Here is a 21,981-nt window from a genome sequence, read left to right on the forward strand (position 1 = left end):
TGACGGGCTGACAACGACGTGGATGGCAACGACAATGTGCAACGGAGGATTTTACGGGCAAAATTAAGATTATGGAAAAATAAGATGAGAATTAGGAGAGGAAGAAGAACATGGGATAGAGGAAAAAGGAAAGGGTAATAGTGGAGGAAGAAGAAAATAAAAGAGGAAAAAATAAGGTTCGGCAGGAAGAATTTTGTCGATAGGGAACAAAAATAGTGAAAAAGGAAAAAGAAAAAACTTCGGCGAAGAGAAAAAACGACAGAGACAAAGAGAAACAAAAAAGTTTGAACAAACTAGAGAGAGAGAAAAATTAAAAATCGGTGCTAAGTTTTAATTGGAGTTTTTCATAAAAGTCTAAATAGTTTTCGATTTATAAATAAACATTTTTTTTTATTTTTAACCATATTAATTTTTTTCCCTCTAAATATGAGAAGTGGCGATCGACGTGTGGTGACAAGCTGACAACGACATGGATGGCAACGACAATGTGCGACGAAGGATTTTGAGGGTAAAATTAAGATTAGGGAAAAATAAGATGAGAATTAGGGGAGGAAGAAGAACATGGGATAGAGGAAAAAGGAAAGGGTAATAGTGGAGGAAGAAGAAAATAAAAGAGGAAAAAATAAGGTTCGACAGGAAGAATTTTGTCGATAGGGAACAAAAACAGTGAAAAAGGAAAAAGAAAAAACTTCTGCGAAGAGAAAAAACGACAGAGACAGAGAAACAAAAAAGTTTGAACAAACAAGAGAGAGAGAAAAATTAAAAATTGGTGCTAGGTTTTAATTGGAGTTTTTCATAAAAGTCTAAATAATTTTTATTTATAAATATATATTTTTTTTAAAATTTTTAACCATATTAATTTTTTTCCCCTCCAAATATAAGAGGGTGGCGATCGCACCTCCCAAAGTAGCTACGCCCCTGTAGACAACTAATAAATGTTTCAATTAAATGATGTAAAATTATGACAAACACGTATATCAAATAAGGAAGAAGAAGATCAAAAAATAGTAATAATAAAATAAGATAAAATTTATTTAAGTATAGATGATAATATAGTAGGAGATAGAGTTTAATGACGTAAAAGGATCCATATACTCGACCCCACCTAGTGGGATAATGTTTGATTGTTGTTGTAGTTTATCAAGTTCTCACAACTATTGTTTGCTAGAAAAACTCACATAATTTTTCTTATAATAGCTCGTTATCTAGTATTTACAGAACTTTTTAAACTTTAATACTATAAAGGATAATTAAATTCATAGACTATTCTGTATGGAATGAAACACAGTTATGGATTTTTGGCACTTTTATGCAATAAATACTAACGTTCCTAAGATGGATCACCGTGACAAATACTAAAAAGGACCATCTACTTGGAAGTGAATATTGTTCGTTAGATGATATTGGAAGGCAAATTGTCTATGGAACAAACTAACTTATTTGGCCAACTTTTTTAATTCTTCAAAATTTATTGAATTACTTATTGACTAAAATATACTTAAGTTTCTTAACCTATTGAACTGGAGCAAGAATATCATCCAGATCAGCATTTAAGAGTCCAATTGGATTTGCTAACAGCTATATTTATGCAGGATTTAGCGGAAGCATTGGATGAGGAAGATGTTGTCAAATTTACAGATGCAGTTCAAGAATACGACAGCATGACTATGCTGGTATGTGTTTTCTATTAAAAAGTGATCTAGCATTTGATGGAGTAGCAAGAACATAAAAAATCGATAGATATTTCCTAACCAACGCCAATATTTTTTTCTGAAAGAAAAAGATTGTACGAATTTGTATGGGTAAACCTGGTTAAACTTCAAGCGATCTCGTTGATGATCCACTCTAAACTGGCACCAGGATGCGTGGAAAACCACTCTTCTGCTGCGAGTGAAGAACACCATCAAATTGAAGGAAGAAGAGGAAGATGACCTCGCCTAATTCCTGCTAACTACCAGTATTGTTGTCTATATCTTTATCTGAACTTGATATCTTCATGGCGGTTCGTTTGAGTTGTGTGCTGAGTTTGACGCTTTTACATTTCCTATCATATTTTTTTTATTGACACCTGATATTCAATTTACGGCAATTAATTTTGAGGTGATCGGTATGGCTCCATCAAAATTTCTCATTAACTATGTGGGAAAATCAAAAAAAATACTTGTGATAGACGGTTCATCAGTCCAATTTTTTTATATCAATTATTCATTAAAGAAAATTTATCTGTTAATTCATTAAAATTAAAATTTCTACTTTTCTATTATTTAAGGCTACATTCACCTCAGATATTCTTTATAATTTTTTTTCATATGACAAAAGGTAATTCATTTATCCCAGTACCCTCGTCAATCTGTCTCTAGATTGATATAGAGGAAGTAAATCATAAATAATTATTAATCATTAAAATAAATTATCAAAATATGAGGAAAAATATGTTCAAAATTCAAGATCTTATGTTTTATAATTTGTTTCTAGATTACATAAAAGAAGGTAAAACATGCGATTAATTTACAACCGAGTATTTCATTTATATCTAATTCTAATAAATCTGTCGAATCATCGTCATGATAATAAAAGATCTCTAATTATAAAGCGGATATTTGTCTACTTGTTCCCGTGGAATCTGGACAATGTCAATATACTTTAGTTAGTGAGATGGTTTCTTATTATTTTTTATGAAAATAATTTGTTTTTGAAATTTTCTTTTTATTTTAAACTTTTTTGGACCTAGCTCAGCCATTCAATATCCTTTTTATGAAAAAGTAAAATCTATGACCAATATGATTCGCTCATCCTGTACGATTGGATTTCTTTCTATAATAGTATTAATTCGAATTTTCTGTTCCAAAATAATTTTATCCTTATGTTTTTTTATCAATCGGACGGTTATGATATTTTTTAAGATGTGTACAATATTTTCATGATGTGTAAGATATTCTTAAGATGTAATTTAATTCGTCCGATCAACAAAGAAATACGAAAACATAAATATTTTGAGATGGAAAATCTGAACTCACAAAGGATAAGCATTTTACTAATACGAGTGTATGAATCATTTGTAATTCTATATAAGTGGATATTTCATCTTTTTTACGAGAGAGATTAGACAGAGAAAAGGTATTTTATTTTCCTTATGAATCGACTCCAATATATATCGAAGTAAACATCTATACAAATATTGGATATTTCATTCAATACCCTTTTTATTGAAAAATAAAATCTGCCATCAATGTGATAAAATGTAATTCGCTAATTCTGCATGATTAGATTCCTTTCTATAATAGTACTACAAAGAATTAGTTCTGGTCTTCTGTCCCAAAATAACTTTATCTCTATATCTTTTTATCGATCGGACAGTTATGATATCTTTAAGATGTGTGTTCTATTTTCATGATGCTTAAGACATTCTTGAAATATAATTTAACTCGTCATAAGTAAATATGGAGACATAAGTATTTTGAGATAGAAAATCTGAACTCACAAAGGATAAGCATTTCATTAATACGAGTGTATAAATCATTTGTAATTCTATATAGGTGGATATTTCATCTTTTTTACAAGAGAGATTAGAAGAGAGTATTTTATTTTCCTTAGGAATCGACTCCAATATATATCGAAGTAAACATCTATACAAATATTATGGCAGTAATTATCGTTTTCACCTTATATAGTTACATTTTTAAAGATTTTCATATATTATCAAATTGACCTCTATTATACTTCGACATTATGAACATAAAAATTATCAAGTATGCTACGAAATATCGATGAAAACAACCAGGAGACAGGATATCCGCAAAGAAGCATCAGCCAATCAGTTTGTAGGAGCCAATTCATAGGGTTTTTTGATACGACCAAACTTTTATTTATTCTAAAAAAAAGAAAAGAAAGGTAAGCAACAAGAGTTAATTTGGTCTGCTCCTCATTTCCCTCTCTCGATCGGTTGATCCCCAATCTCTACTTCATCATCGCGCGATCAGCCCCGGCAACCTCCGAACGCCTCCTCCAACTCTCGACTCACGGTCTCACGTAACTGCTTCGCCCCGCCCACCTTCGCAGTCCTCCCAAAGCCGCACCTGAGAATTGCCTTCCCGTCCAAACCGGACAATCCCTCGTTCTGTCCGGTCACCTCAGCCGTTGCCATCGGAGCGGAGACCTAATCGTTAGTCTCGCAACAGAGGATTCGTTGTATTCTCGTTGTCGGCTATCGGTTCTTCTCCACGAGATTCGTGATTGCTAATCTTATCGCGATTACCAATTTTGTGGGTATTGGCCCTTAGTCTCCTTAAGCCCCTCGAGATCATTCAGTCGGTCTGATCTGTTCTAGGGTTTCTCTCCTCGCTTTTTTGCTGGAGGTATTCATTCATCGAGATTAGGGCTTCGTTCTGTCTCATGGGAGCTGTTTCCAAACCATTTTAAAGCTTCGCTGCCCCCTTCTCTATTTTTTATTTTTGTTTTTATTTTGTTCAAATCTGCAGCTAGGAAGGAGCTTGGTTATACTTTCCGAATCATTTCAGGATGGATTTCAAGATTGGCCGCCTTAATCTCAATGCTGTCGCCCAGGTATCTCCCCGAAATTTTGCAATCTTCAGTGCCCAGACCTATATAGGGCGAATAAGGTCTATGTGCAGATGTCTTAAACCTTAAACAACTTGTTTTATCTTTTGTTTGACAATAAGACAAATTTCTGACTTGAAATTTCTTTTTGTCTCAACATTGCTCTAATATGGCTTCTTATAGTTAGTCAGTGAGTATCCATTGCTCTTTTGGGTAGATGGCTTTCGTTTGACAACAATTTGCATGCAGGGTGTTGGTGGACTTGTTTTCGGTAATGAGAACTCTACTTCAAACGAAGATAGGTATTATGGACTTCTACTTAAGTAATACTACTGTTAATCTATTTAATGGTTGACATGTATTTTTGTCATAGTTGAATAATGATGTGTTTGTATATATTCTGTTATAGTGAATACATTGTGATTTGATTTTAAGAAACAGAGTGTGTTACATGCTTGATATACGTAGTTCATGTGATTGAAATGTTGAATTTATTTCTGAGTTCTGATATAAAAGCAAGTTTTCTTTGGAAGAAAATATCCTGGTCATCCCTGCTTGTTAGCATTTGAGAGTGCCATTAGAACCTGAATTCTGAATGCTCCTGTTTATGCAAACTTGTCACTTAGGGCACTATTCACAATTTGACAATTTTGGAGATAAGCAGGAAGTAGTTCAAGAAAGAATGTAAGTTGAAAATATCACACTTGTGGTGATTTATCTACAGTAATTTCAAAATGCTCAACACAATACTAAAATACAACTTATCATTTCCTTCATGAAAAACAGCAGGAACAACAGGTTGTCTTCTTAGCAAATACTTGAAAAGTTGAAAATGCTTGAAGATATTATCTTCTGCATTACTAAATCAAGCTATTATTCACTAAGATATGTGAGATTGATCTCTGAGTTTAAATAGTGTATCTTGTGGCTGGCTATTTGTGCACCCAAGTGATCAAATTGAATTCTATTATTTATTTACATAGGCCTGCCAAACATGAATCTTCTTCATGATCAATATCTAAGTTTGTTCATTTACTTGGATGCCATATAGATATTTAATATACAATTACCTGTTGTTCTGGATTTATTATGATTCTCTGTTATTTCCACAACATGCTGTCTGGGAGATTTGATATCTGGAAATTGGGAACTCCCTTTATATAATAATCTCTCATTTGGATTTTATTAAATGGAATGAAGAGGAGCCTGGGTGCAATGGTAAAGTTGCTTTCATGTGACTTGGAGGTCACGGATTCGAGTTGCAAAAATAGCGGGACCCATATTGGCAGGAGCTTTGTGTACCGGGCTGCCCTTTTATTTATCTTATTAAATGGAGGAACAATTGCTAGTTCAGAATTCTTTTTTTTTTCTGATTAGTTTTCTTTTATTTTATTTTTATCTTGATGCTATAGTTGAATTAAATCATCCTGCATCTTGTTTCTGTTTTCTGGTTCTCTCTCATATTCGTAATGAAAGTGGAGCATTTTGTGTGTAGCTCTTTTCTAAATCTCAACGATACCAGTATGGGATGGTTTGGTAATATAAACAATAAATATCATGGTCTCAGATGAACAAAGGTTGTTTCGATGGCCTACACTCCTGAAAGAGCACCTTCTCTATGACATTGAAGATTCAACCTTTATGTTTCCACATGTTGTTTTAGAATAGATTTTATAATTACATTGATCACTTTTTATATTGACAGCTATATTGAAAAGTATCTCGACCGTATAAGCAATGGTGTACTAGGAGATGACAGGCGATCAGCTATGCTTAATCTCCAGTCTCTTGTTGCAGAAAGCAGTACAGCTCAGATGTCATTTGGGGCTATGGGTACTACTACTTTTAAGTCTATAGTATATAACCTTCTGGTTCCAGTTCATCCTTATTTGTTTGTCCTTCCTTTAAACAGGATTTCCTGTTCTTCTTAATGTTCTAAAGGAAGAACGTGATGATGTTGAGTTGATACGAGGTGCACTAGAGACTATTCTGAGTGCCTTAACTCCCATAGAAACTGCACAAGGGCAGAAAAACGTGGTTCAACCAGCTTTAGTGAATTCAGATCTTCTTTCCAGAGAATCAGAGAATATTTCTCTTCTTCTAAGTTTATTGGTAACTAAGTGATGCCTCTTCTTCTTGCCTCTCCTGTCTCCACCTTTTACTTACATTTTGGTTCTGTGCAGACGGAGGATGACTTCTATGTCAGATATTACACCCTTCAGATTATAACTGCCCTTCTCACACATTCTCCCAATAGGTACTCATGCAAGAAAGTAATTGTGGTTTGTTCACCATCTTTTTTTTCTTGTTTGTCCCTATGGAACTTTTATCTAATATGCAGAATACAAGAAGAAATTATTTCCATTCCTCGTGGCATAACTAGGTTAATGGATATGCTTATGGATCGTGAGGTTAGAACCTGAACTGTTCATTTAGTTTTATATCAATTATTGGATGACTGCTGTTGTTGTTCCTAAATTACCTAATGTTAAAGAAACTCTTATGGAGAAATGCAGCTATTTAGTGTGAGCTTATCTCTTTAACAAAAGATATACCATTTTAGTGGTAGGCTTCATCGGATAGGATTTATTTCAGTAAATAGTTTTGTCTTGGTTGAATACCTATACAGTAGCCTTAGTTTATTGTATGATTTTATATCTGATTATGGAAATGAATCTGTTAATAGCTATAGATTTCTGAATTTTCATAAAGAACAGAAATTTCTAAATTCTTCCTATGTTTAAATACATTGTTGCTGAGTAATTCTGTCTTGAACTTGTATTTTTGCTAAACTTTCAAGTGATGCATATCTAGTTATATGATGGCATTTCGTAGGATTTATGCTATCTAAGTATGTGACGTCATTGTATATACATTTTATGAAGTGCAGTCCTTGTAAGACATTTAGTATCTTTTCCACATTTGCATGAATGATACTGATATTTGTTCTTAATTTGTCCTCCTTAGCATTATTGCATCTATTTCTGTATAATTTAAATATGTAGTTAATGTCAGTTCCTTCGCTCTTTCTTTTACTGGTTCAATTTGACAAACACTTCACTTGAGCTCACACCTAGCTTTCTCCTCATTTTAGATTTTCATATTATTTTCTAATTGTTAAGCCTTCTGGATATGCACTTCCTTGGGTCGTATTCTGTGTGGTACTTTGATAACCTTGATATTATGGTTGCTTATTTAGATTCTTGCTCAAATATGTTTTCTTTTTTATTTATTTTATTTTGTATGAATCCATATTAGCCAATAACTTCTGGTTTGAGCTGATGGTTTAGTTCTTATGTTAGGTCATTAGGAATGAAGCCTTACTTCTGCTCACTTATTTGACACGTCAAGCAGAGGTGGGTCTACCCTATGATGGTAATTTGAAGTAATGTACCGTTAGCAATTTTTCTTTAACTAATTGCTATTGATCTTCAGGAGATTCAAAAAATTGTAGTGTTTGAAGGTGCATTTGAAAAGATATTTAGTATTATTAAAGAAGAAGGGGATTCTGAAGGAGGTGTGGTTGTGCAGGTGAATCTTGTTTCTTCTATTGTTGTTGTTTATTTGCATCTTCATTCTGGTTTTTGATAAATGTAACCTTTTGATCAATTTGAATATCATTTTCCTACTTCTGGCAGTGTCTTAGTGCAACAAATAGTAGTCAAGTTTCTTATATACTTATACCTACTTGATTCCACTGCAAAACACACCACCATGAACTTCTTATGCTCGTATAACATTAACAAGGTCTTCTCCTCAATTTGTGGACACGGGATGACTTCCTGTAATGATATAATGATAAAGAGGTCATAAGTAAAAAAGTACGTTCTTTCATAACATTGCAATTAATTTTCAAGTAAATACCAAGATTTCTTAGTATTTAGAAGATATAGTCAATGTGAATTAATTAGTTGTACACTTTGAAATGAGTTGTAATTGTTAAACAAGAAATACTTCTAATTGTTTTTTTTTTCTTGTTTTCTAACAACTTAAGGGATAAGTTGTCATCCATTGAGATTTTTTATATGGTGTAGAAGGTCATGAGGGCAGACCAGTTTATAATATTCCATCAAATGTTCAGAGTAAAAAATTGCACTCCACAATCAAGTATTAAATCAAGCAAGTCTATTTTCTTGGAATAGGAACACATATAAAAGATTGATGGACAATCTAGATGATAAATGTAGTTTTAAACCTTTCCGGATGTATATTTTCATGAAAACTTTGTAGCTGGTGAGATTTCTATTTCATAAGGTTAAGACCACAGGTAAGAGCAAATCAACATAAAGTTACAATGAAAATATTCCTTAAGGTTACATAACGGTCTTCCACTTTTTTCATGAAATTTGTTAATGCCTTTTGTATTAAAGTGATAATAGTTTTTAACTAAGTTTTTGCAGTTTCCTCACATTATTATCATGTTCTTATCGACTCTTCTGTTAGCTGCTAAAGGAATTTGTAACCTCTTGGTTTTCTGTTAGTCAATAGTGCCTCTAGGATTGATTGCCTGAAAGTGTTCATTGCATGTGAATTATATCTTTGTTGTTAAACAGGACTCTCTTGAATTGCTGAATAATCTCATTCGTAATAATGCATCCAATCAGGTATTATTTAATTTGATCCTCTAGCAAATAATTAATACCATCAAGATTTTAAGTTATACTTTGGAATTAGATTTGATTTATGAAACACGTGATTCAGATGTTGCTGAAGGAGACTATTGGATTTGATCCTCTAGTATCGATATTGAAACTTCGTAGAGGCAGTGCTTACAATTTTACTCAGCAGAAGGTATGAATCTATGTACTTTAGCACCTAGAGATACATGATGGTATTTTAGCAATGAAGCAACAGAGCATTCACAATTTCTGAAACTTCTGTGATGTTAGACAATAAATCTGCTTAGTGTAATGGAAACCGTTCGACTGCTTCTGGTTGGAGGTTCAACTAGTGAACCAGATAAAGATTCTAGTAGGCTTGCAAATCAAACTGCATTAGCTCAGGTATAACTTCTCATTACTTTGAAGCTTATTTTATCCCCCTTTATCTGAAATACAAAATTTCCGTTTTGCAAATGAGCTCAGAAGAAAATTTTGGACTATCTTTTACTCTTGGGGATTGAAAGTCAATGGGCTCCAGTTGCTTTGCGTTCTTCAGTAAGTTACCCTAGTTATAGACAGCATTTTTTAATATCTTTCGCTTGCATATCAAGATGGATCCATGTGCACACTGTTATTATAGTAACCTAAGCTCAGCTTGTTTCAGAGTGCACCTGTTAATAGTTTAACTCATCCTTTTTCCTGAGTCATGTTTCTGCAGATTTGTATAATCTTTCTTTCAACTGTGAAACTTCTTGTTTTATTGCAATTTTTAATCTTTTCAGTTTAGCTTAAAATTATATTACTTTTTCCATACATGTTTTATCTTTTATGATTGTGTGAACTTTACTTTCAGGCATTGCGATGCATAGGGAATTTGGTTATTAAAAATCCTCACAATCTCCTCATCCTTGGAAGTAAGTTAGTTGGAGAAGAACCTCATCTCGAGCCTGCCTTGAGTGCCACATTTCGTGTCATTTTACGTGCCTCTGCTATTCAGGAATTCATAGCAGCTGATTATGTCCTCAAATGCTTCTGTGAGGTTATTTCTTGACTTCTGAGCTTCCAATAACTTCTACCATAACCGTTCAGAGTCTCCTCTCATCAAGTCAAATTTTTATGAATGATTTCAAGATTTTTGGTCTGTTATCTGTTCTCATCATTTGAAGTATATGATGATCATGCATCTATAAATTATGTTGGTTGATTGATCACTTGCTATTGTTGAGGTGTAACATATTAATGGCATAGTATAACAATGTGGAAATTGAGAGTAATAGAATAGAGTTCTATCATTCCATGAAAATTGAAAAGAGAATTTTTGGCGGACCATCTCTATAATGATATTCCAAATATTTTTAATTATATTATCTATAAATTTCTTTAATTTCCTTCTATCATACACCTTCAACTTTAATTCATTTACTCATTCCATTCTAGTCCTGAAGTATGATGGGTCGAGAAAAGAAGACACTACATCTGCATATAATACCAATATAATAACTGATGGTTACATTGGCCATGTGAGACTAAGTTATCTATTCTAAATTCTCTCAGAGTATACATCTAAGTTGATGCCAATTTAGTACATACATAGGATAAAGTTCTAGTATGTCCCACAATAAATATTGAATCACATTCTGTTTAGAGGTAAAGAGAGCTTGGTAGTGGGTACCTGATTGTGTAATAGTTGAGATTGTGATCATTGTTTGAAGACCTTTTGTTAAAGCCACTGCTAAGTTCCACTAGTTTTGGTTTGAAAATGTAACATTAGGAAAACTACCTCGTATAAAATCCATTGAAAATGACAATTTTTTATGCCTCATTGTATAAGATATCAGACAATCAGAGTATCGTCTGCATCTAAGTAGACCATTTTCTTATAAAAGATTAATGTCATGCTTTTATTGATATAAAGGTATACCTTCAAAAGAAAAAGGTAGCTTAATCCTTCCTGTGATGACGACATGATCAGAAAGGAGATGACACAGTCAAAATATTAATTTTCCTGTGACTACATAACCGGCAGAAGGATTATCTTTTGAGTGCGCTAAGTTAGATTTTAATCCATTTAACTCTAATTGATTTGTAAGAGTGATGAAAATCATTGCTAAAATAGAGGTAAAAATAGAAGTTGTTGCCAATGAGCTTGACTGCAGTCATTGACTCATTATGACAACTTATGTTTGTTAGACTACTTTAGCTACAAAAAGTAAGAGATGCAATTTAGGTAACATTATGTGTTTTTATAATGAAAATTTGGACTTTTCTTATTAGGACAATTTCATTTGTCAGAAAAAGGAACATTCCATGAGCTAATAATATTTTGATCACAACCAATCATCTCGTTGCTTAGTCCACAGCATGGCTGTTTGAATTATTAATGATTGTTCTGAATGTGCCCACTCAGCAGAAAGTTTATTTATCATATAAAATAGTACTTCTATTGTATATTGCTTTGCATCTGTTTATCCTAATAGTTTCTTCTGTTTCTTTTGTGAAAATGAAAAGGGTAATTCTGATGGTCAAGAAATGTTGGCTTCCACGATAACACAACCAAATTCCAATCCAATTATTGATTCTGGTGGTAGCATGCCTTTTGGAAGGTTTGCTGCAATATGAACTTTTCATGGACTAGTGTTTGTTTTGTTCTATAGCATTATTATGCTCTCCTTGTTTGGATATTATTCTATTAAGCAAGAATCTTTATCTGGAATGTAATTCTCTGTTTCTCATATTTTTGTTTGTTTGTTTGACATGTTCTTTTGAGGCAGTATGCTTTTGCAAGCTCTACTCTCAAATGGGGCTAATGGAGATCTTGAGGTCAGTTTATGGCTTCTCTCCTTTTTAAGTAATCTTGTCTTCAGGATGGATTCTCTAATATATGTCAAAACATACCTGCAAGATGTCTGACAATGTAGGTATCTCTTTTCATGTTTCCTCTTCTTTTTCATCATTAGCAAAGACTTGGAACATGTCAGTAGCTGCTTGCTGGTTCTGCTTCATCTTTTCACTCTCTTCACCAGTGATTGATAGCTTGTTATATTTTTCCTATCTTATCTTAGTTTAGTAGTCGGCAGTGTTTATTGCATAACGCTTGGTCAACTCATGTGATAGTTATGTAAGTTGGAAAGATGGTTGCCATTATAACTGGTAATTCTAGATAGCTGTTTTCCATGTCTTTAATGTTTAGAAGTAAGTCGGCCAGTTTCTGGTTCTCAATGGTTTTTCAAATTAACCCATAAGATTTTGTAACAATCATATTTTCTGTCTCAAAGTTTATCAGCCACTTTTTCATAATTTATGTTTTTTTGTCCCATTCATAGTTTATGAATTGGTCTAAATACTAGGTCTCTGTTATACTTCTTATGATTCCTATTTTTATTTCCTTTCTTTTGTCTTATTATGTATTTCATAGGTTCTAGTTGATTACTTGCGTTAAATGAACATGAAGCGTTTCTGTGGTTTCATATTTTTTGCCATCCTAGAGACTATTCATTTGATGATCTCTATGGAATCCATGAAAGACATTTGTTATAGCAACTTTCTTCCTGTAGTATGATTAATCTGAATGGTACTCACAAGGTTACATGCACTATCTTGAAAGTTTTTATTACATTATCTGTTAACTGCTGGGAAGTATACTCGCAGTCAAGTCTATATCATGCACTGACTTGAAAAAGACTTATTGCATGATTGCAGTAACTTTTATAATAGGACTTACTCATGTTTAATTCCATTTTCCCTTCGTTGACTTGAATATGATATTCAAGAGTAAATGTTCAATTGTCAACTGCAGAAGTGTGCCAGGGCTGCATGTGTTCTTTCTCATATACTGAAGAACAATCTCAAATGCAAGGAACTGGTATGTACATTTTCTGACTGCACTGATTCTTTAGTTTCCAACGGAACCTTTGTACCCACAATTCTTGTGAAACTGTATGTTTTTGTTGATAATATGGATGGTTGTAGCGTCAATAGCATATTACATATACAAGTGTTCATCTGCTAATCGAATTGGAAAGCTGAGGTATCCCTAAAACATTTCAGGTTCTCAAGGTTGAGCTTGAAGCACCAGTACCATCATTAAGTTCCCCAGAGCCTCTTATGCACCGTGTCATGAAGTATTCGGCTATTGCAGCCTCATCAGGAAGCATTGATGAGAAGCAAAACCACAAATCTGAGGGAGATTTATACATTCAACCTCTTATTCTCCAATTACTGGTCACCTGGCTAGCTGACTGCCCAAATGCTGTGAACTGCCTATTAGAATCACCAGGACATCTTACCTATTTGCTAAGTCTAGTATCAAACCCACAAGCAGGTATTGCTGTTCAGGGTTTGGCTGCTATTATTCTTGGAGAATGTGTTCTATACAATAGAAATAACGAGACCAAAAGAGATGCCTTTTCTGTGGCTGATGCTTTGAGCCAAAAGGTCGGGTTAAGTAACTTCTTTTTGAAGTTTGATGAGCTACAAAAATTCCTTTCACATCTTTCCACAGAAGGTCAACACAGCCAGTCGCTTGGAAGATCTAGTGCAGCTAGTATGGCAGAAGCTGAAGATGTTGAAAATGTTGGTACAAATCATAAGCATGAGCACCCTGTCCTACTGGAAATGTTTGATTCAACGTTCATTAGATATGTGGATAAGCTTGAAGCAGAAATTAGGGAGAGCATTTTAGGGATATATAGCAATACGAAAAACAAGGTTGCAGTACTGCCAGCTGAACTGGAGCAAAGTGATAAAGAGACTGATAGAGATTACATCAAGAGATTGAAAATATTTGTTGCTTCACAATGCAATGAGATGCAGGTTCGTGTTGAAATTTTGATATGATTTTCCTATAGTAAAGGGATTTTTTTTTTATCAAGGATCAAAAAAATTTATCCACTTCCCTGATTTCTCTTTTATTGCCTTTTTGAATTTTTGAATTTATGGTTTCTTTGTTTGATGAAATAACTGATATTTGCTGGAAATGACGTGAAGGACCTGTTATGTCGCAATGCTACTTTAGCTGAGGAATTGGTGAGGACTGGCGGTGCGACCATATCAACCATTTCCCAAGAACCCAGCAGTGGCAGAGAGAGGGTTCTGAATGAATCTCATCGCCGAGAGCTTCAGGAGGCAAGACGATGTGCTCAGATTCTTACAGCTGAGAAAGCAAAGATCGAGGATGAAGCCAACAACTACAGAAATCTTGCTGCAAAGCTGGAGTCTGACCTGAAAAGTTTGTCAGATGCTTACAACAGCTTGGAGCAGGTGAACTTCCGTCTCGAATCCGAGGCAGAGGAGTTGAGGAAAGGTGGAAGGGTCCAGCATCCTGATATTGAAACAATCAAAGCAGAAGCAAGAGAAGCAGCCGAGAAGGAGAGTGAAGCTGAACTGAATGATCTACTTATTTGCCTGGGACAAGAGCAAAGTAAGGTGGAAAAGCTCAGCACTAGACTGACAGAGTTGGGTGAGGATGTGGACTCACTCCTTGAAGGATTAGGCGATGAAGCTGGACTTGAAGGTGATGATGAGGATGAGGATGATGGGAAATAGGCCAAATAATTTTTTTTTGTGCTTCAGAAGTGTCCATGCGCTCCTGGTTAATATCAGTTGTTGGTGAAGTGCTCATTGAAAACAAATGTTGGTCGCTCTTGTAAATTATAACATTTAGTTCTCGTGTTCGTGCAAGTTAAGTGGACTTAAAACAGACATTCGCTTTAAAATTCTTTCTTTACTATTGTGCCATTCCGCGTTATATTCCAAATAAGCCACATAGTATTTGTCTTGGATTTTGTGATCGTCCATTAATCTTCCTTTTTAATATGTTCTTAACAAAAACTCAAGCAACAGGCTAGCATGTAATATGAAAGTGGGGGAAAGATCAGAGGATAAGATTTTTTTTATTTTGATTTCTTCCATGGACAACACCTTTTTTGATTTCTTCCAAAAACTAGTGAAACTGGTGTAGTTGATCTCTTGATACTTGAACTGTGTCGTTGAGACGCTGACTCACAAAGTTGACGATTTTGAACAATGTACATTTTGGCTGATATTTTTTTACTTGCCTTTTTTTTTTGAATTTTTTAAAATGATTTGATTATCCTCAAAAGAAATGTAAATTTGATTGAAGAAGTTGTGATTTGTTGTTCTACTTTTCGAGTAAATAACACTTGTTCAAATAGTATCTAATTATTTTTTTTCTATGATTTTTAAATAATTCTCTGTTAAATTCCCTGAATATTTGAAAAGCATTTAAATTTAATTTATGATATTTGTTTTCATTTGTCTTTAGCTAAGATAAATAGTTTAGGTATTTCTTGATGCTCAACTATTCTGCAGGCGGGCGAAAATTGCACAACGCAAATTTTCAGAACAATAAATTAATAAACTTTTTTTTTTTGGTGCCAATTTTGCATAAATTGGACGAGTTATTGGGTTTAATTTTATCTGATAAGACTAGTGAAAATAACTTGTTCTGATCTGTTGTCACTTGTTTTTAACGTCGCAAAATTAGATTTAAGATCCGTTTCATCTTTGCATATTATAGGTTAGATTTAGCTAGCTATACTTATAAAATCATTTTTGAATGACAAGCAACTTACACTTATTTGAATCACTGCTACCAGTCGATTTCTTATTTTCAATTGCTATTAGAGTTCCCCCAGATGGAATTATGAGATGAAATGTCTCAGCTTCCCCTTGCTTCGTGTAGTTCCTAGATCCAATTGAATGAAAATTTTTCATTTTCAACCAAAAGAAAATCTGTTTGGTATAACCTAACAAAAAAAGATTAAAAAAATGTTTGATATAAAACATTTTAATAGTAAAATTGATCTTTGTGATAGAGAATCTTAACTAATTTATTATTATGAAAATATATCTATAAAATATAACAAATTAGAATAACTCTAAACCGATTCATCTTGATTATCAACATAACAAATTATGTTAATTAGATTAAAAAAATTAATTTTATCATGGAATTTTAGACATGAACATAAAATTATAAAGTATAATGATGAAAATTAATAACTAAAGAATAGATCTCATTTTATATACACACTACTTTTCCATTAGTATTTTATAAAAAAAAAAGGGAAAAAATTATAAACACTTTCCAAAAATTAGAGAATTTTGAAAAAAAAATTATGGAAAAACTAAAAATAGTCACAACTATGCCAACCATATTTTCATACTAATTTTTGTTTTCCAAAAAATAATAAACTGAAAAATAGAAGAAGAAAAATTCAGTTCCCATTTCCGAAGCAAGCCTTGAACTTCTTCAAGTTTAGTTAATTCTTTGAAATGAATGTATAGCTAGGGCTATTTTTCTTTGCTTGCTTTGTCTAAGTGGACTTATGGTTTCCTTTTAGGTTGCAAACTAAAGGGGGGTTTAACTTGCAAGGGGAAGATCACCAAGAAACCCTCAAAACATTCAACAACAAGATGACTTCTTAGCCAAGATGATGAGGTTATCCATCCAGATGGCACATTCCATATATTGGTATATTGTAGCAAATCTATTGAAAGTAAATTTTAAACTTAACACATTTTATTTATCAAAAGTGTAGTTAGTTATCTAATAGGTTCAATTTGTTTTTTTTATTATTATTGGGGTTATCAATTGTAGCATAAAATGTGGTTGGATTTGAATTTGATAATCTACCTTAGATGGTGATAGAACAAGTATGAGAGGAATTATCTCAGATTAACCCTACGCCGTTCCGTTCAATTCTTTTGCCGTCTGGCCGATCCAAGTCCGTTCTGACGAACCATCCTTGTCATGTCCATTGTTCAATTGTTTTTGCTTTTTATCTTGATCTTTGTTTGTTAATCAAGTTTGGATTTTGCAATATGCTTAGAGTAATAGCTAAGAAAATTGCATTAGAATGTTAAATTGAGTTTGACAAGACTTTAGAGTAGTATTTAAAAAATAAGGAATCGTTTTAGATTATTTAAGTATGATATTATGATATATTGTTCAATTTTATCGTAGAATAACATGTAAATATAGCTGAACCTAGCAATCAAATCCTTATCAAAACACTCTGTCTCTTTTGTAGAAACTCAGGCAGCAAGAATAATGGCTCGATTCAATCATGTGAGCTTCCATCCTTTCTGTTATCCTTTTTTTTTTTAAATTTTTTTCTTTCTTGTTTCATATTGATTTTGTTTTGTTTTCTTTTGAATGCAGAAGAAAAGGCGGGGACTTGTAAAGCCACCTGTTGTAAAGAATCAACCTTCTGTAGATCAGATTACTGGTCAAAAAACTTCCCAAGAGCTTTGTCTTTTCAAGAGGAAGGCTGCCAGGCCTAGTCAGGCAATTGGAACTGGATCTTCGAAAGCTTATGCTCCCTCGCACATCTCTAAAATTAAAGGTTATTCTATAACTTGATTCTGTTTATTGGAGTTTTGTTTGATATGATTTATTTGGATTCTGAAATTTATACTCGCCTGTGATTCATACAGCATTTGCCTTTACAACAGTGATTAAGAAAAAAGTAAAATGGTCCATGATTAAAAGAGGTTGAATTGTTAATGAGTAAATGCGAGCGATTGTAACAATGAGGAAATAACACCAAATGTCTCGAATAGGAGATGACTTTCTTTTGTCTGCATTCAGGACTCTGTCCTGCCATTATACTTGGCCAGATTCAAATAATCAATAAAAAAATGATTAACTAAGTCAGGTAACGTGATCATCTCATTGGAACCAAACTAATAATGCATATATAAAGTACTAAGTACTTAGTTGGAATTAGTTTGTTGTATTTCATTGTTGCAAAATTGATCTATTGAATTGTCTTAAATTTCATTTGACCTGCTTGTATCGTTGGATAATCAAATTTTCTGATCCATGTCTTAAAGATATGTCCATACAGCGTTAGATAAAGCTCATCATGGTATTATAGTTCTGACTTCTAAGGAAATTAAAGAGACTTATAAATTTGACTTCAACAACAAGAGTTGTGTCATGTCCAAACATATTTCTACATCACTTTTGGTTAATTCTGACAGTCACTTGAAGGATTATAAGATGGAATCATCTTCTTTCTCACTCTAACACATGTAAAGGCCTCTTTATGAACTCCATTTTTGTTTGTTTATTTGACATTCTTTTTATTTCATAGTCAATGGATCTACTATGTTGATCAGTTTGTTTGCTTGAATTACAGGAGAAAAAGCAGAATAAGCTGAAAGACTTCCTAAATGTTGCTGGGCCTATGGGTGTAACCCATTTCCTAATGTTATCATATCCAAAGAGTATTCCCCATTTGCGTGTTGCAAGAACACCTCAAGGTCCAACACTTACTTTTGAAGTTCAAGAATACTCTTTGGCTGCTGACATTGCTCGATCACAATCTCAGCCAAGTTATCCTAAGGAATTATGTGATAACTCACCCTTGGTAAGTTCACATTGTTGTTTCTACATAGCACATTGTTTTATCCTGTTATTTTTGACATCATATCTTTAACTACATTACTTTTTTTTTTGTTTTTATATTCCTTTATTTCAATCCATCTTCTTTGGTTCTGAGCAAGTGTCTTTATTGCAGATGGTGCTTTCTGGCTTTGGGGGTGGAGATCATCACCTGAAGCTCACAACAATAATGTTCCAGAACATTTTTCCTGCCATAGATATAAGTACTGTAAGTACTGAAACAAAAGTCACATCGAGTCATCATTCTTCATTCTTGCCTGAAGAAATGGCTGTTTCAACTCATTCCTGAGTCCTTATCTTAACTGGAAGTTGAGCCAGGTGAATGATCAAAATCTATCAAATTTCTTCATATTATCTACTTCTCTGTAGGTAAAACTGTCTACATGTAGGAGGATTGTTTTATTAAATTACAATGCTGAAACAAAGCTTACTTTCGACATTATTCCATCCGCCTACAACCTGTTGGTGTCTCTCGGAGAATTCGGAAGTTTGTTCAGAAGCACGCGATACCAGATTTGAGGAACCTTAAGGATGTCAGTGAATTTGTGACCAGGTAATAGCTAAAACATGTTTTAACACTAGTGAATTTAACAGCTAGAAATCTCAAAAATAAATCAATGTAATTAGTTCCAATTTTTGGCACATTTTGCTTGGCAATGTAGCCTCATTTGTGCACATATCAGCATGCAGTTTAGACCCAGTTATTTAATCATGTTTGATCTCTAAAGTTTTGGCATTATCAAAACAGCAATCACGCCTGTGTTTGTCTTGCAGTGCTGACATTAGCCATGACCTGCTAAAGTACATGATTGTATACACTTGAGTCTTCTGAAAAAGTTCTTTGAAATGGAAAGAGATCAGCAATCAGTTTTTCCCCTTGAAAATGAGGATCATAAACTGTTTAGATGTTTTGCATATGTTTCAATGAAGTCTTAGTTTGTTATTAAAAGTTTGATTCGATTCACTGTATGTGGCCTCTGGTTATGGTTCAGATACAGACAAGAGTCTTTCTGTGTTGTCTCACGACATTCCTTAGCTCTGTATGACAGAACAAGTGTGATGCTCTTCTTTTGGAACACAATACTGTCTCTGCCCAACTTGATAGCCTAATTAACGTTTGCCTGTACACGTTTAAAAAGTAAATAATATATAGATCTAAAATATAAAAATATTAATTCTAATTAAGTTTATTATATGTGTGTATATATATATATCTAGAAAAAAAAAGATCAATAATAGAAGATGCCTTTGTCCGTTTGACATTTGTCCATATGCATGAACCAACGACTGATCAAACGTTGTTGCCACCTTAAAATTTTATGGAATTTGATGTTGAAATTAAGGAAAATGATTGGTAGTTAATGCAATAGCTTTCAGCCTATATAGGTCATACAAAATTAGGCATTATCTGTTCGAGTATAAACAATTAATATTCGATAAAGATCATTTTCTCCATCTGTGATCGAGGGAATATAACAAACACTCTTATGGCCGAGCATTCAAAGAATGTCTTTCGTAACTGATGAATTGGATGTATAGCTCATGATCATATTGGTTGAGATTTGAGAATTAATTCAAGGTTTTCCTTACCTTGAAGATGATCATGGTCGAAGCACAAGAGAATAAGAGATGAAGAGACAATAAAATAAATAAAATTAGTAATGATAGCATGAGAGATTAAATTAAAGCTCTACATAGTTTAATTTCATAGTTTACGAATGCACTGCAACCTGAAGCTAGCTGTTAGTTAGTCGGAGGAAAGTGAAGCCTGGGGCTCATAAATACACGGCATGGGCAGATCATCACTCCTGCATGCTTCCCACCCATAAGCTCTGATCCATTTTTACGAATTAGAGGATGATCTCTTTACATGTATTGACGAAAATTAATGATCTATAAAATACGGATCAAATGATCCGACCTCCTTGGCTTGGGCTTTAAATACGTCATGGGCATGGATATGCCAGCCCTATGCCCTATTAGTGAGAAAAGGAAATGGCCGGGTCTTCGTTGATATCACGCACCTCGACAGACGACAATTATGTGCATGGCGGTCCCCTCAATTCCACCCCTTCCTTTCCTTCCTTTCTTTTCATTGTTTAGTTTTTCTTAATTTTCTTCCTTCTTCGCATGAAAAATTCAAATCCTTAATTCCAATTTCCAACCAAAGAAAACAGAAGAAAAAAAAAAAGGAAATTAAAGAATTCGGATGCCTGTTAATGAATTCCTGCCGGGCACATACAACGAACCCTAACAAACCCCACTACCGTCCACACGCGATCTGCTGCTCGAAAAATCAAGAACAAGTATATAAAGTTTGACTTTAGAAAAAAGATTACCTCCAGTGGTGGACTTTGGCGCGCGCACACTGACACACAAAAAGGATTCATTTTCGCCGTTGCAGCCAATTACATTAATTGCTAGAATTATTTTTTGCTCCTCTATCACATCACAAAGTTAAGTTAAGTTAGTGGTAATGTAGAGAAATTTTTTTAATCATAATCATAATTTTATATGTAATTCTCAATTATAAAAAATTTTATTTCTACTCCTTGTATATAAAGTATTATTTGTTTCAACTCCCTCGTACAAATATTGTTATCTAAATTGTCCCTCAAATTTTTTAGGTATAAAAAGTCTAAATACGAGTATATTTCCGGTTAAATTCAACACTTTACACTAGAATCCAGTACTTTATACTAGAATCGAGTATATTTTCTATCAAAATTAACCCTCATATTTTTTTTAGTACAAATAGTCTAAAAATGAGTATAATTCCTATTATTATTAAGTTCAACACATTAAACTAGAATTGAGTATATTTTCTATTAAATTAAGCACGACTTTTTTCCTGCTTAATATAATTCCTTATAAATTCAGCATTATTTACTATTTAAAAAAATCTAGTATATTTTCATCCAATTGAGTATCATTTAAAGAAAATCTAGTATATTTTTCATCCAATTGAGATAAAAAAAAGGATCGTACATAATTTGATAGAAAATATACTAGATTCTAATTCAATGTACTGAATTTAAAAGGAATTATATTAATTTTTAGACTTTTTATATCTAAAAGTATCATGGGTAATTAGATAAATATGTTTGACTAGGGATGAAAATCTAGTATATTTTTCATCCAATTGAGTACCATTTAAAGAAAATCTAGTATATTTCCATCCAATTAAGGTGAAAAAAGAATCGTACTCAATTTGATAAAAAATATACTAGATTCTAATTTAATGTACTGAATTTAAGAGGAATTATACTGATTTTTGGACTTTTTATACCTAAAAGTATCATGGACAATTAGGTAAATATGTTTGACTAAGGAGTGGAAATAAAGATTTTTGTGGATGGGAACTGCATGCAAAGATTTATTTACCAATAG

At 33.2% G+C, this 21,981-nt stretch overlaps 1 protein-coding gene and 1 pseudogene across 2 annotated transcripts; both read left to right on the forward strand.

Annotated features, from left to right (window-relative positions):
• The first annotated feature begins 3,876 nt into the window (after window positions 1–3,876).
• LOC122053285 (golgin candidate 6) lies at window positions 3,877–14,883 on the forward strand. 2 transcript variants are annotated; one of them, XM_042615278.1, is made up of 19 exons: window positions 3,877–4,355; window positions 4,479–4,563; window positions 4,807–4,859; window positions 6,263–6,390; window positions 6,470–6,669; window positions 6,741–6,814; window positions 6,899–6,968; window positions 7,860–7,913; window positions 7,993–8,088; window positions 9,111–9,161; window positions 9,259–9,348; window positions 9,447–9,560; window positions 9,642–9,713; window positions 10,012–10,197; window positions 11,667–11,761; window positions 11,930–11,978; window positions 12,955–13,020; window positions 13,206–13,970; window positions 14,145–14,883. In XM_042615278.1, exons 2-19 carry the CDS (start codon window positions 4,519–4,521, stop codon window positions 14,700–14,702), a joined length of 2,766 nt encoding a protein of 921 aa, XP_042471212.1. In that variant the 5' UTR covers window positions 3,877–4,355; window positions 4,479–4,518; the 3' UTR covers window positions 14,703–14,883. The 2 variants fall into 2 exon arrangements, with proteins under 2 accessions (XP_042471212.1, XP_042471213.1); XM_042615279.1 differs by lacking the exon at window positions 3,877–4,355 and having other exon boundaries at window positions 4,480–4,563; window positions 6,499–6,669.
• Window positions 14,884–17,232: 2,349 nt separating this feature from the next.
• Window positions 17,233–19,202, forward strand: LOC122054227 (annotated as a pseudogene).
• The last annotated feature ends 2,779 nt before the right edge of the window (window positions 19,203–21,981 follow it).

Source organism: Zingiber officinale, chromosome 3A, assembly GCF_018446385.1.
Source record: "Zingiber officinale cultivar Zhangliang chromosome 3A, Zo_v1.1, whole genome shotgun sequence".
NCBI lineage: Eukaryota > Viridiplantae > Streptophyta > Magnoliopsida > Zingiberales > Zingiberaceae > Zingiber > Zingiber officinale.

Bases quoted from the DNA above. Each gene is read 5' to 3' on its own strand.
- LOC122053285 (XM_042615278.1), top strand. From the start codon at position 4,519: ATGGATTTCAAGATTGGCCGCCTTAATCTCAATGCTGTCGCCCAG. The intron at 6,969-7,859 runs GTTAGAACCTGA...TTCTTATGTTAG, and splicing joins ATATGCTTATGGATCGTGAG to GTCATTAGGAATGAAGCCTT. The intron at 9,349-9,446 runs GTATGAATCTAT...CTGTGATGTTAG, and splicing joins ACAATTTTACTCAGCAGAAG to ACAATAAATCTGCTTAGTGT.